At 45.9% G+C, this 16357-nt stretch overlaps 1 protein-coding gene across 2 annotated transcripts in view; it reads right to left on the bottom strand.

Annotated features, from left to right (window-relative positions):
• SCAPER (S-phase cyclin A associated protein in the ER) overlaps positions 1-16357 on the bottom strand; it is a 2262878-nt gene that overhangs the window by 764209 nt on the left and 1482312 nt on the right. For both annotated transcript variants that reach the window (XM_069222023.1, XM_069222024.1), the window contains exon 25: positions 12368-12483. In XM_069222023.1, coding sequence (XP_069078124.1) covers positions 12368-12483 — 116 coding nt within the window. The remainder of the gene's footprint in view (positions 1-12367; positions 12484-16357) is intronic.

The following is a 16357-nucleotide window of genomic DNA, read 5'->3' as shown; positions in this document are numbered from 1 at the left end:
AACATGTTACTCAGAGGCCTTTACCAGTCTGCCTCCTCCTAAAGGTCAGGTAAAAAGCCTAGGTTTTGTACTGGATTCCCGCCTTACGATGGAACCACAAGCTAAGAATATTTCCTCGGTCTGTTTTGGCTTCATTAGATCTCTCAGGAAGATTCTCAATCTTCTTCCCATCGCATCTAGAAGAATCCTGGTCCAGGCACTGGTTCTTCCAGACTGGATTATGGGAATTCTCTTTATCTTAGTTCCCCGGAATATGTATTAAGGAAACTGCAGATTGTACAGAACACGGCAGCTAGGCTCCTTATGAACTGTCCTAGACATCTATCTGCCAAGCCGGCTCCTGCAGCACTCCATTGGCTGCCGATTAAACAGCGTATACATTTTAAATCCATGTGTATCACCCATAGAGCCCTACACAACAAAGGTCCATATTTCCTCAGAAAATGTATTTCCATCTACGCCCCTTCGCGACACTTGAGATCTTCTTCCACCGACAGATTCATATACCTCGCGTCAATGGATGATGGGGAGGAAACTTTCAGTATTAAGGCTGCTCGTCTTTGGAATGCCCAACCTCTTGAGCTCCGCCATGAATCTTCGGAATCTCTTTTTAGGAAGAAACTGAAAACTATTCTCTTCAGTCGTTAACCTGTCCTCCTGCCTTCCTTATAATCTTTCCTGTACCCTTAGCGCTGGGATGCCCTAGGGTAGCTACGCGCTCTATAAATGCATAAAACTAACTAAAACTAAACTAATCACAATGTAATCCCTAACAGGCCCCCCAATCAGTAAACCCCCTGAATTTTTTTTTTTTAAATGCAGGCCCAAACGCCCGCCTTACCGCCCCGAGAAAGGCAGAAATCAAGCTGCTGGGCATTCGACATGCTCCACGATACGACCCGGAAGCACAACCACAGCAGAGCCGTCCGACCGCGTCAGATGCCGCTGCAGGAAACAACAACGAGGCTGTCACGCATGTCTCCACCATGCCGTTGCCGAGCGAGGGAAAACGGCACCATGGGCACCGCGACCAGCACCGTATTAATACTCCTGACCTCGTCTGGAAACGAGGGCAAGCTATTTGCTAAAGAGTCCCATAAGGAATGAGAAACGTCCAAGAACACAAGACTTGTTCACAGAATGTAAAGCAGAACTAGTGGAGGAAAAAAAATATGCCTGCCACAGACATTTAGAGCTCTAGACTCTCTATCAGGAGGAGCATGGGGAAGGGACTCCTTATCAGGGAAATGTAAAACCGCCTGTGCCACAAAACTGCGAGGAGTAGGACGTCTAATCAAACAAGGTGGGTCACCCAGGGCAGGAAGGTGCCTTTGGAATATATCCCGGTCAATCGGAGACTAAGAAGTAGGCTTAGCCCAAGCACCCAAAAATACATCATATAATGCCTCGCTATAAGGAAGCACTGGCTCAACCCTGGTCTGGCTATGGTGAAGTGTATCAATTAAAGGTTCTGAAGCTAACTCCATTAAGGGAAGGGTGAGACCCAACACCTCTGCAATCCTCTTTAGCACCTCCATAAAAGAGGAACTCGTTTCCGTATCAAGTCCAGGAGGGGAAAGAAAGCCCAAGGCCGGAGAAGAATCTGAGCCACTAGCAGTAACTAGATCAGATAACCAGCTTTCCTCTCTAGGAGGCCCTGACTCCAATATCGCCTCATCACCATCCCCTGCAGCAGGAGCACCAGGAATGGAGTCTTGCAGAGGAAGGACAGGTGCCGTTCCCGATGTCAGCCAGCATCGAGAAGGCAGAGCCGCGACACTGACGTCAGATGGAGAGGGGGAATCAACTTTGATTGGCGCCACCAGCGAAGTCGCCAGAGTCAACTAATCGGATGTCAGCACCAAAGGTGGGAACCCCATAGGGCTGTGGACTGGCGCCACAGTAGGCACGTCAGAAGACATTGCAGGCCTAACCAAAGCCGAAGGCGAACCTGCCAGCGTGGCCACAATCAAGGCACCGCACACCTTGTTGGGGCCAACAGGTTTTCCAGAGGAAGGCGGCTGACCACAGATGGCATGCAGGTAACAATTATATGCAAGCATCTGGTCTGGAGTCGCCCCATCTCCCAGAAAGGGAGGAAGGTGTAGTGCAGACCCTGACCTCGTCTCCTCAGCCGAGGAATGACGGGAGGTTGAGTGCGGTGATGTCGGTAAATGCCAAGACTTACCTGTGGATGTCAAAGAAGATCAGCGTCTAGGAGAGCGACTTCTCAAACAGGTCCAGGACCGGACGTCAGACCATGAGGGAAATTTCCTGCAACGGGAAGACGTGGACTCCTCCATCCACGCTGCCACAAGGTTCACCTACACTTGTAAAGAGCTATAAGTCGAAGTTGCTGACAGGAGCCGCAGTCCTCAGTGCCATAGTGCTCACCCAGGCATTACATGCTCACCGAATGGGAATCCGTAGCCAACATCTGCCGTGCCCAGTACCCACAGGGTTTAAATCCTGATGACATAGCACAGTTTCCGAAGATGACTAAAACGTTGAAGGAGACTGAAAACGGCCAGAATAACCGTCTCCGGATCCACACTGCAAGCGCGGAAAAGCAGGAACTGGTGTCAGCGCATTGGTGAGGGAGTTATATAGACTCCACTGACGTCACATCCAGCAGGGGACGTCATTACGGAGTCACCCAGCTCCCTCTGCAGATGCCCTGGTGGGCTGAGAGAAAAAACGTTTCTTAATCCAGGCAGGCGCATCCCCCATCCACACTGAGAACCCCAAATATCAGTGTAATCTATGCTAGAAGTCCAACCCACGAACTGTACAACCATGCTACTTGCATGGGAAAGGACTAATCGCAAATCATCATCATCACCACCCTTCCCCATATTCCAATAACAAGATGTTCTGTTAAGCTGGCCTGTTGCTGCCAGGAGTGCCCACCCACATACAGAGCAATTTATTAACCAACCGGCACCCAGGGCTTTTAGTTATATCGATGGTCCACATCCCATCAAACTGTTCTCTTTCCTCTCAGCTAATATTACCCAAATGACATCTGCATAGTAACTCACTGGGTGTAGAACATGTCCTGTGCGGTATTACACCCATTTTCCAAGCCAGAGAAAACACATGACAGGCCTAGAGCATACATCTATGTTCAGTGTTTCTCTGAGTCTCTGTCATTATTGTCACCCCTACGGTTCCTACAGCCTTCAACTCTGATCGCTGTCTTCGCAAACTGTATTGCCTCCTTGGGGTTGTCACATGATATACTCAAATTCTGGCAGAATACAGCATAGCATATAGCATATTTGATGTTATGTGACCTCAATAGCCTTTTGGCATCAGCAATACCTTTCGGGCCCTCTGCACTGCTACAGTGAAATCCAGTTTGATAGATAATTCATTGTCCTTATGAAGAAGGGGAGGTCTTTCCTGTAGCCAGCAGAGGAGTAGTGTTATGATCACAATTACTTAAATGTCTGGCGATAAAAGGTCTGGAATGACCTCCAGGTGAAGTTCTAGGAGTGAGTAATCGGTGAGCTCTTCCAACTTCCAGCAAATCAGAGACGTTTTAGCCTACTAGACAAGTCTTTAAGTAGTTGCTAAACAAATGTGTCAGGTTTACAAAGGCTGATGGTTGACTCTTGAAAGCAAGCTATGAGGATATTATGCATATGGGATCTTGAGTCAAGGTTCTTTGAGGCAACTTTGACTATCTCCTTTTCCTTGTGCTTTAATGTGCTGTGATATGCCAGTAACAGGCCTTCAAGGACCAAGAAATGCCGCTTAGTCTCATCCAACTGATCGCCATGATTCTCAAGGGGGTCTTTCATGTGATCCATGTGTGATGTTAAGTAGTCAATTTTACGGTCAATCATCTTCAGGATGGATTTCATATCCAGCCTGAGGATAGCAAGGGGAAATCAGAGGAACCGATTTCCAAGGAGGAAATATTGATAGCCATTAAGAAACTCAAACTAGACAAGGCTCCAGGGCACAATGGATACTTTACCGCGTTCTACAAACATTGGGCCTGATCTGCTAGAGTTGCTGTTGAAATTATTTAATTTCTTCCAAGAGAAACAATAAGTAATAACCAACATGCGTGGAACTGCGGTTCACTTCTACTGAAACCTGGAAAGGATCCGAGCTCCTGCGCATCTTATAGACCAACATCTCTGATAAATGTAGATTATTAGAGGTTTGTGTAATATGCACATCAAGAATAGAGTTCATACTGCGCAAACTGGTCCATTCAGACCAGGCTGGCTTTATAAAAAGGAGGCATACCAGAAACAACACAAAGAAGGCCCTGAACTGGTTGGACCAGGCAGAGAAAAAGCAGAAAGATAGCGAGTAGGCCTGTGAAACGGTCAACAGGCGGTTCATCAATCACGGATTTATAACATGCTGTAAATCACCTGTAAATGTCTCAAGGGCCTGGATTTGCTAACTGCTTCATGGTGATCTGTTTACAGGTCAGAGAACATCAAATATGCTATATGCTATGCTGTATTCTGCCAGGTCTTGAATCCTTTCCTGAATTACCAGAGTAATGAGGCAGTCCTGAGGTGCAGAGGAAGGTTGTTCCAAGCTTTGGCCGCCAGGTGTGAGAAGGAGTGTCTTTCACTGTTGCCTAGGCGGATCCGGTGAGTGTGTGTGTGTGTGCGAGGAAGAGGGAGACGGATTGTAGTTGTCTGGTCAAATGGTGTAAGGTCATGCATTTGTTGAAGTATGCTGGTCCTTTGATGTGCAGGGCTTTGTATATGTGGGTCAACATCTTGAACTGGTATCTTTTCAATCAGGAGCCAGTATAGCTTCTTGAGGTAGGGTGTGATGTTGGTACGTCTGGGGAGGTCAAGCATGAGTTCTGCTGTTGAGTTTTGTATCATTTTAGTCTCTTCAGGAGGCGTGCAGTGATTCCTACGGAGAGTGTGTTCCTATAGTCCACCCTGCTTGTGACGAGGGCCTCTGTGACGGTCCTTCTAGTGTTGACTGGGAGCCACCTGAAGGCTTTGCGGAGCATGCGCAGAGTGTGGAAGCAGGTGGGAAGAGTCTGTGTTTACCAGTTTCTTCATAGATAGCTTGCTGTCCACGGTGATGCTGAGGTTGCGGGCATCGTCTGTCAGGCGGGGATGGGCTGAGTTCAGCAGGCCTCCATGCGTTGTTCTAAGGCAAAGTGCCGGTCCCAAAGATTAGGACTTCTATCTTGTCCGTTTTTAGTTTGAGACAGTTGTCCTTCATTCAGGTGGCAACGTTCATCATAGACCAGCGGAAGGTGGCTCTGGTGGTCAATGGGTCTTCTCACTTCTGCATGTTTCCAGTCCTCAGGGAAGGAGGCCAACGTGTTGGTGGCATTCGCCAATCATCTTGCTTCCTAAGTTGAAGATGTAATGGGGGCAGGGGTCCGTGGGTGCTCCCGCGTGCACAGGTCATGACAGCGATTGTGGCTTGAGTTGTGAGAGGGTCCCAATGGATGAGCAGGGGTTTGAGGTTTGTGTGCGTGAGCAGGCGGATGCTGTTGGCGGTTTGGGTTTGACGTTTTCATAGATGACTGAGATCTTGAGGGCAGGACTAATGCACATGGGCTTTGGAGAAGAGCTCATGGGTTGGACGCAGGCAGGGTATGCCGCGCGAGGACCTCCAAGTGTAAACGGGAGATTGTAAAAAAAAAAAAAATCACATTTATGTGGGTAGGAGGCAGTGAAACCCTATCTTCACCGTTGTTTGCACTATACATTGAACCACTCACACAGAGAATCAGAGACAATTAAGGCATCAAAGGGGTCATACTAAGAGTTGGTACACCAAAAGTACAGATATTTCTAGTTGATAGACTCATGGCCTCGACCAATCCGTGCACATCCACAAGATAACTGTTTTAAGAGATGGATTGTTTCCAGGAAGCAGCAGGATTCAGAGTTAAAACAGCACAGTCCTAAGACCTTTTGGTATTAGTGGATAGGGAAACAGGAACACTTCTGCAGCACACCACATTACTTACATTGTCCTCCACATATAAGTTAACTATAGATTGGCATAGCAGTGATGAAGGAAAAGAGAATGTGGAAAAACTAAACTACATTTCTCAAATTAATAAACTGACCCTATAAACAAAATCAGGGCAGGAAGAATATCAGAAATCAAGATGATTATCCTCCCTAAATATATGGTGGGTGTTTAAAGCTTAGCTGTTCTGGACAGGGAAATCACATCTCTGGTAGGAGATGTTTGGGTATGTGGAAAACTAAAAATGGGAAGAACACAAAGCACAATATTAACTATAGGAGGGGAGCTTGGCATTCTGAATTCACTAACAATCATCAACCAACTGTAGGAAAATGGGCTGGGTTGTTTGCAGGTTGCCCCCCACTTTTTGCCCCTATTTGGACTACTAGCTGCCGGTTTGTGCCTATGGCAGTGCACTGAGTGCCAGTGCCCTTTCCCTAAAAATGAGACATATGTCCAATTGTAATCCAATTGGCAAGGGCTTTAGCACCCCTGTAATTCCCTAGTAAATTGCACCCCTGATGCCCAGGTAATGGGCACTAAAGAGGGCCCCTAACGGCTGTAGCGTGTATTATGCCACCCTAAGGGACCTACACTCAAAAACATGCAGACTGCCATTACATAATGTGTGAAATGGTGCAAACCATTTTGAAAACACAACATTGCACATACTCCACGTGCTGTGCCCACACCCACTGCATGTGATACATGTAAGCCAACCCTACAGCAGACCTTGGAGCCCTAAGGCAGGGTGCATTATATTATATTATACGTGAGGGCACATCTGTAAAAGCAGATAGGCCCCTGTGATGTCTAGTTCCATTACTAAATACTGCAAGTAATCAGGCAGCCATTTTAAGGACATGTACTTTGGCAATGGCCATCACAAGTTACCCAGCTACATGATGGCTGCACAAACTAATGGTGTTTGGTATCAAACACCTCGTCTTAATAAAACCACACTGATGCCAGTATCAGATTTATTATGACATGCACCCAGAGGGCACCTTAGAAGTGTCCCCTGAACACCTTCTAGTTTGAGTGTGCTGGGTAACTGGTATCACCCAGCCTCCCACCACAGACAAGTTTTTGACCCTCTGCAGCTGAGAGCTCCCGCTCTCAGAGACCAGAAACAATGTCTGCTCTGGAGGAAGGTGGTCACACCTCCTCCAATAGATGGCTAGCGTTTCAGCATATGAGAGCCAGGGGCTTGCAAGCCGCTGCCCCCTTCGATATGCAAACCTGGCTTTCCCCCTGCCCTGAGGACAATTTGGCACCAGGCGGAAAATTTAGGAGGCATGTTGCACTTTTAGGCTAGTCACACCCAGGTGGGCTACCTGAATTGGACACTCAAGGGTTTCTCCATCTTGTTTTTGGTAAAACTAGGAACTCTGGGTCTGGAATATAACCACTCTCTACAGGAAGTGGACATAAAGTGGATGTAGTCACCCCAGGTGCAAGTAGCCCATTGGCTACTACCATACACTCTCCTAAACGTCCATAAATGTAATATTTAGGGGTCCACCTAACACCAGGACTTCAGACTACTGGGAACTGAAGGAGGACAAAAGAACAGCAGTTACCATGAAAACAGAGGGCTTAAACCCTTTGGCGCAAACCCTGCCCTGCTGCTGGAATCTCGACAATTGCATCAACCCGACTCGTCCAAAAGCTGTGCATCCTCCCAAAGCTGTGGAGGACTGTCAGTGCTTCACCAACCTGCCAGCAGTTCCCTTGGGGAGGAGGAGCAATGCCACTGCATCGGCAGGCACCAACCGCATCGGTCTGGGAACCAGTGTTGTTGGCTATCATGCCCAACGAAAGAGCAGCATGACAGGAGGAGGTTTTTTGAGGCTCAAGGGGGTCAGCTCTGTCTATCGGGGAGTTTCAAGATGCTAGACTCTCCAGGAGACCCCCTGCACCAATACCCTGACTACTGGGGCCCCTGCACCCACCAAGGCTTGTTTGTGTCCATTCTGGACACCTCCACCACCAATACATACCTGCACATCGAGAGACTTCAGGACTGATGAGCTCCACATCCAGAGTGGCCCTTTTGCTTTGATTGTCCTCCCTCTGCAGGATGATCGAGAACTGTGAGAGCCTCCAACTCTAAGTGGCCATCCAGCCAGCATCTCTGAACCTGCGTCCCCCAGCCCAAGTACAGGACTTCTGCTTGCCTCTCCTTGGTCCAGGAGCCCCCTCGAGCAGAGCCCCCTATTGGGTTCTGCTGGACTTGTCCCCAAGTCCCAACTTGCAGACTCTTCTGTTTTTACAGATCCATTTAAACTTTCACTGCTATAGCCCTCAAGGCTACCACCCGGACAAACCAGGGCAGGTAAACCCTAACTGCTGGTGGTACTTGGGACCTTGGCCCTCAGCACCGTAAGTGCTAAAGGATAGCCTCTACAACCGTTTGCAAGTATACCTATGCAGTGTATGTTTCTTCCATAGGGTGACATGACCACGTTCAAGGCTCATGCCTTGAATCAGACAGCTTTGCTATTTTACTGTTTTTCTTGTAAAAATCATTAGCGTCAAAAGTACTTACCCAATCTCAATGATCTTGGTGTCTAAATTTATACGAAAAGCTGTGTTGTTTTCCTAAACTGGTCTCGGGTTTCTTTTTGAGCATCTCTGATAAGCCTCAGCTGCTCAACCACACTACCTAACTAGAGCACTTGGGATTGTTAAAGTAACCCCCTGTGTAGGAAGTTGGGGTGCTGTAACAAAAGGCATGAGCCTTTGAGGCTCACCGCCAGGTGTTACAGTTCCTGCAGGGGGAGGTGAGAAGCACATCCACCCAGTACAGGCTTTGTTCCTGGCCACAGAGTGACAAAGGCACTCACCCCAGGTGGCCAGAAACTCGCCTGGTTGTGGCAGGCTGGCAGAAACTGGTCAGTCTAGCACTAGGATTCAGGACTGGTATTCAGGGGGCATCTCTAAGATGCCCTCTGGGCGTATTTTACAATAAATCCCACACTGGCATCAGTGTGCATTTATTGTGCTGAGAAGTTTGATACCAAACTTCCCAGATTTCAGTGTAGCCATTATGGAACTGTGGAGTTCGTAATTGGCAGACTCCCAGACCATATACTCTTTATGGCTACTCTGCACTTACAATGTCTAAGGTTTTGCTTAGACACTGTAGGGGCATAGTGTTCATGCAACTATGCCCTCACCTGTGGTATAGTGCACCCTGTCTTAGGGCTGTAAGGCCTGCTAGAGTGGTGACTTACCTATGCCACAGACAGTGAGAGGTGGGCATGGCACCCTGAGGAGAGTGCCATGTCGACATAGTCATTTTCTCCCCACCGGCACACACAAGCTATGAGGCAGTGTGCATGTGCTGAGTGAGGGGTCCCCAGGGTTGCATAATACATGCTGCAGCCCTTAGAGACCTTCTGTGGCCAAAGGGCCCTTGGTACTAGGGGTACCATTAACAAGGGACTTATCTGTGTGCCAGGGCTGTGCCAACTGTGGGAGCAAAAGTACAGTTTAGGGAAAACACACTAGTGCTGGGGCCTGGTTAGCAGGGTCCCAGCACACTTTCAATCATAACTGGCATCAACAAAAGGCAAAAAGTTAGGGGGGTAACCATGCCAAGAAAGGCATTTCCTTACACCCTGTAAAACAATAAGGGTTGTCTGGACTTTCCGCATGGTGTACCCAAACACTGGTACACTACATGAAAAGCCAGCTTTCTACACCAACTCTGCTTCCTGTCGGAATGGATGAAGGAAGGAATGGAGACAGGACACACTAATGTGGAGGCACCTGCAAGAAGTCACATGAATACCCAAGTGTCAGTGATACCAACATCTATACATATTGAGGATACCACACATGAGGAGGAGGATCTGGAAGCACCTGAGGGCCTAGGGATAACGACTGCATAGCCCATTCCCTTCATACCACTGTAGAGAAATGCATATTTTACTGCTGGGATAAAGAAGGAAACCTTTGAAGGGGTAGAAGGCAGGGTGAATCTTTTGTTTGGAAGACATGTTTACAATGGGCAAATAGAAAGTTCTGAAAACCTAAAACAGAAATAATGATTAAGAGAGAACGAACAGTTTAGATGCACTCAGTATGACATTTGGTTCTACAGCCAGACATCAAACGGGTGGCACCAGAGCACTGATAGGGCTGGGCAAATTGCATTAGAGACCAAATAGGGACAGAGCATGCCATCTCAAACCTCTACAAGATGCTACAGAAGACACAGCTGGATCAAAGAGCACACTTTCACATAGTATGGGAGAACAAATGTATGGTTCAGTTGGATGTAGACCAGTGGAGAGAAAACTTACATTGGGAACATTATTTATGCTAGTCATGCACAATACAGGAAAACATTATACAGAATTCTCTACATATAGTTTCTCACAGTAGTACGACTACAGATCATCGACCCTGTAAGACGCCTCTGGAGGGAGAGCAGGGACAAGGCTACTATAACACATTCTCTGGTCCTATACAAGGATCCAGGGCTTACAGCGATTGCAGAGGTCGCATGGAACCGAACTGCAAAATGCCCTGAAGTGATTCTTCTGCAGAGTCCATGAGTTTTCATTTACTGATTACGCTCAGAGAGGGTAACCTTTTATCACATCTACTGCTGGCAGCAAAACATGACTTATTGGCACTGTGTGAGAAACCATCAACGCTGGAAATTGGCTGAAGGTGGGTGAGGATGTGTTCGCTTCTAGGAATGGAGAAATTAGCATATATAGTATTAAAAAAAGAGAAAGTATTCACACAAGTGTGGTGTCCGTTGGTGAGATACATGGCTAAGGACAACCAAGAAATGACCTGCCTCAAAATTCTGTGAGTTCTGTAATTAAAGACTGTGTCAAGGAGGGAAAATCAGTAGAGAAACAGAGACCTGGCACCATGTATCATCAATGAACAGGACATGAACTAGACTCCGGGGGAAGTGGGTTGGTAGGTGTGAGAGAGAAAGGGAGGCTGGGAGAGAAAGTTTGCAGGGCTTTTAATAATTTATGTTATTCATGTTGATATAGACATACGGAGGTAGACTGATTGCCCTTTACTCAAAAGCAATGCCTGAGCTTGTAGAAAATATAACAAAACGTGAAAAATAAAACTCAGCATACATATCACTTGGGTGGAGTGTTGATCTACGACTAGTTTATCACTTCAGGTAGGCAGGATATACTCGTGTAACGCTCAGGTACTACTGCGGCCAGTAGTTTTACCACCTCCTCTTGCCTGACGACAAATATCAATTGTACGGGCTCCATTTTGGTAGGAACAGCTAAATTATTAGCTGTGCCCTTTTAAAAACGTTCAAGGAAGCTAAAGCAGTATAGTTTTAACATACAGTCATGTTATTGCAGTGGACTAAAAGGTAGGACAAATAATAATGTCTACAGGTGGAAGAAGATATTTACAGGACTGATATTTTTAGTTGCGAGTCCAACCGTTACAGAAAAATTATCAAATGAGATTAGTAGAGCCAGACAGACCAAACAGACGTTTTATCTTTACTGCGAAGGAGCACAAGTTTTCACGATGCAAGACTAACTGTGCAAATCTCCACTGTGGATATGTGGGCTGGCGTTTGGGGTTATAATACCAAAGTGCCTAGTTAAGAACAGGTATTGGTCAATATCATTTCTTAATTTATATTCGGCACTTGAACAAGAAGACATAACACCTGCTTGCTGATTTTCGAAGGAAAATGCATCCAATACACTGATCATGCTAAAAGTAATAGTTATTTTAATCACACCCTATAAGGTGTCCAACATAAACTAGATAGTAACTCTTGGCGCTATAATAAATGGCGAAGTTATAAATAATGGTACTACTCTTCTTGATCGCTCAGAGATGAAAGGCTGCGTCGGCGCCAATGGACTGGGCCCTGAGGCCTTCGGGATGATGTCTGTGGAAGGCACTCAAGACGCAGGACTTGCTACATTTGTGTGCGATGAGTCACTCACTGTCGACCTGCCCTACCGCACAGTTTAATGAACTTGCTGCCACGTCGGAACTCCGTGCTTTAACATTATTTGACTGTTGAACAGTATTTCTTACAAAAAGATGGGCCAGTATTCCCATTTTATTTACATTTCCTTCCAAGCCACTCATGGATCTGCACTCAGTTATCTAGCTGACGTGGAAAGTGGCAGGGATGTCAAGTTTTACTGATGACATACTGTGAACCGGATGCTTGTGCAGTAACAACAGTGTAGGTGTGTGCGCCCAAAGCCATTTCACAGAAGGGAACGCATGTACTCCGTGATGGTTGGGGATCTCGCCTCTAATAAGTTGGAGGAATACAATTATACCAGATATTTTCAGCAGTAGACAACTTCAATATATGACTGAAAAGCGTGCATATAGCACCGCAACTTACTTAAGCGGAATGCGGGATGCTGCACCAGTGTTTGGGACCGAACTGGCAGCCTGGAGAATGTGCTCGAGTGCCGAGAGTCCTCCAGCCGCTCGGAAGGCAATCTGATCGGCCACATTCTGGGAAGAGAGGAGAGGGAGCATTGAAAAGACGTGGCAGAGAGCAGACTCTTTCCACAGATACAAACAGGACTACGACATATTGATTGAACACTGCCAATAAGACAACATATATATGGCTCATCAATCAAAGAAACATCCATGGAATGCTGACAGTGGCTCAACCAATCAAGGCCCGACGTGTAGGTGGAAGCTACTGTTTCCTGCTGGAATACAGTGAAAAGACAGAAAAGGAACAGGAGGCAAACGGGGAAAGCAGAAGCATGTGCTTGGAGTGTTGAGTAAGGTGGAGGAAGAGGTGGTGATGGCAGAATAGCCTTGCTAGTAATACACTGAAGACATGATCATTCTTACAGGAGGCAACATTGTTTCAGCTCATTATCACGGGCACGCAGTTAACAGCTATACAAGCATTCAACAGACATGTATCTTGGGTAGGAGTATTGGCCCTATAAGCACAAAATCAAATGATCAATTGACTTCGTTTGGCAATATTCAAACGTTCACCAACGAAAAAGCCCTCGAAAAACCATACATAATTAAAAAAAAATGTTCACGTTAATTTAAAAAGAATGTCATTTTGACCTTTAACTCATGCTCGAACTATCACTAACAGAAAACATGGGGGACTGGCCAAGCACCACAAGGTACAAAATCTCTTCTTTCTACTCCATTCCGGTGCACAGAAACCCCACTGAACTGAATAACCAGTTGGCTAGATCACTGGTCCTCATCCGGCCTATGGGACTGTTGTGCATTGAGAAGCAGAGGTATTCAAGCTGGGGCCGTGTGGACAACAGGGCACGAGCATACACTAGGGATCTGTAAGCCTCAGAAATGACCATGCTACAAGGAAAACTAAGGGCACAGACTGCATCTCTGACGACCACTCCCCATTGCAACAGTCTAGGAAACCAGGACACCCAGGTGCTAGGCAGAATTTCTTTGTATTACACATCAGTAACAATGGACGAGGGACACTCCTGTAGTCCTTTCACTGCTCAGGTGAACAACACGTTCTGAAGATCTAGACCCAGGTGCTAGGTCCCTTACCCAATGTGCACAAGACCATGCACAGATCTCACTCACTAGTGAGACCTTGGGTCCTGAGGTGCAGAACTAGAAAAGAATCCTTCAATGAAGGGGAAGGCAGTTTCTCTACTGCCAAAGTCCGTGAAAAGCAACACTAGCATAAACCTAACCAAAGCTTGGACAAAGAGGACAGCAGGGAATGAATGCTTCCAGTGGCATCTCTCCTTTCCATTATCCACTCCGCCAGGAGACAGGCCTTTCAAAATATCTGCATTCATAATAAAAAAAAAACAGCATGCTGTCCCTCAAACAATTGTAACTCTGTAAAACAAAAATTTAAAACTACACTCATGGTACAGACCTTAAGAATTACATTTCTGAAACGCATTGCCCTTTCCAGGAGTATTAGATATTTTGTGACCAGACAGAGATGCTTGATAGCAACCTCCAAAAATGTAACCAAACAAACCGTTATCATGAAGCTAAACCCACTCGGCAGATTTGTGTAGCTTCTGAACATGAACACTGCAATTTTCAATTAGCAGGGGCCTCTACCATATTCAGTGCTCTGACAGAAGGGAAGAGGCAATGCAGATCACAGCAACTAAATTCTCCGGGCCGTCCTTGCATTAACGACTGCTGCCGAAAATGTAGACCAAGCCAATATAAAAATCTGAAATTGTAAGCAAATTAAAACTAATTTGTGAAAATGTGTTTCCCATCTCTGTAAATGGATTATCAAATACAAGGATAAGAAAATAGAGGACCAGCATTCTACAGTAAACCTTGCTCACTACTTAGACTGTAACTCATCATCTCCAGAACATCGTGACCCGAGTTTCATGTGTGATTTTGTAGCAAATTTAAACAGAGTGAAACAGCCCAAAACCAGAGCTCTAAAAGGATAATGTTTTTATCGATTGTATCATATATGTGGCCTTAGGTTAGGAACTGCCTTCCTCTTTACCAATTCCAAACAAATTGGATGTTTACGGAAACGATGATCTGATAAACGCAGGCTATTTCAAACAAGCAGAAACCACAACATAAGATTGTAAGATTGCCTCAGCAGTTTAAATTCCAGTCTTCTCTTCCCTGAGCGAGCGACCGTAGACGATTCAAATGCAACGCTTTGAACGAGATCTACCCAAATTGGTAACTTTTCTGGAATGACCAAGCACCATACAACGGTGACAGCATCAACGTAGCCAAAACAACTAGCACAGTAACAGTTTGATACTAGTGGAGGCCAAGTTATTATACAACTTTCTCTGTGCATAAATAAGCGAGTCTGATTTAGTTTTTAGGGCAGCAAGATATAGTTTATGGCCACGGCTAGACTAGGGATCAAAAGTAGAACTTGCAAAAAAGCTCACTCTAGCCTGCTCTCTTTGTATCCTTGGGCAATCTCCATCCATCCCTCCATCTCCCCATCCATCCTCTCTCCCTCCTTCTCTCCTCGCTCCCATTTCAACCTCTCTAAACGCTTTCTCTCTACACCCACCCCCACTCTCCATCTCTTTTTGTCTCTCTTAATGCCCTCACAACCCCCACTGTCTGCTGCAATTAACCTTGGGAAGCAAAGGAAAGTGACAGAGGCACCAGGAACGGCCCTGGGCTTTCAAAACCGGCTCTAAGGCCTCCAGCCCACCAGGGAAATGCCCTGATGGGGAAAAAGACCTGTTCAGCCCCTTTAAAATCTGCACAATCTTACAATGAAACCAACCTGATAGCTGTGTTTTGGTGCTCTTTCAACTGCCAGATGAACGATCCACTACCTACTCATCTAACAAATCCTTCTATCAAATACCAAAATGCAGACCTATTAGCGTTAACAACTGCTTTTTTCATATTAAACAGATGTGTAAGCCAAATGCACTATTATCAGGAAATATGACATCACTGGCGTACTGCAAAACTTTGAGGGGACGGGGGGGCTGTGTGTGTGTGTTTTTTTAATTTATTTTTTCCTTTTTACAGTTCAATCCCTATGACAGCTGTGTAAAGAAATGATTTGTTCCTCAAAAAGGGATCAATGACGTTTCTGGAAGCTGGGTGCTCTAGAGCTAGAACTATGACCTCCCTTTCAAGGATAGATTTTTGGGGAACATATGGAGGCATGGATCATAACAAAGGGAATTCCTGACAGGTGCAAAACACTAAATGATATGTAAACAGGGATCCAAGGACGAAATTTGGTTCTTGAGTGGCACATCTATGAACAAAGCTGGTCACTTTTGACGATGACGCTCATGTAACTCTCTTTTAGTGACACTGGCATTTAGTCAGAAAAATAGTAAAAATATTCCTGTGCCAGTCTTGTGTCTAGAGATATTGCTAGATAAGGAATTTGTGAAAAGAAGTGTCCAACAGAAATAAAAATAGTTTGGAAGAGAATGCACATGAAGACTTTTTTAGTTTATAATCAAGATATACAGTATTACGGAAACATGCAAAGAACAAGTTCATTACCTTTGCTAACGCTCTTTCAGATTGAGGCTCTAACCACAGATTCCTCACCTTTAGAATATTCCCCAGAAGCCAGACTGGTTCTGGAAGATTCAGCAGCAGTGCTCCTGCGTGCCAATAAATAGCACTATGAGACTCATGCTGGCCTTGTTATAACCCAAAAATGACAAAGCTGAGATGCATTTAAGTGCCACCCCTGCTCAACAATGTCAGTTTCTTGCGTGACTCTTCTTGTGCCCTTGGATGCAGAGCGCAAGACAACTGGAGACACACATGGCGATCTCTAATTTGGGACCTTTTTTGATGGTAAAGAGTCTACTTCACAGAAAGGGGAGAGGGGCAGGGTAGTGAGGAATCTGCAGCTGATAAAGTA

The sequence above is a fragment of the Pleurodeles waltl genome, chromosome 3_1 (assembly GCF_031143425.1).
Source record: "Pleurodeles waltl isolate 20211129_DDA chromosome 3_1, aPleWal1.hap1.20221129, whole genome shotgun sequence".
Taxonomy (NCBI): domain Eukaryota; kingdom Metazoa; phylum Chordata; class Amphibia; order Caudata; family Salamandridae; genus Pleurodeles; species Pleurodeles waltl.
The sequence above is the reverse complement of the archived record's forward strand: the minus strand, read 5'-3'. Positions and strand labels throughout refer to the sequence as shown.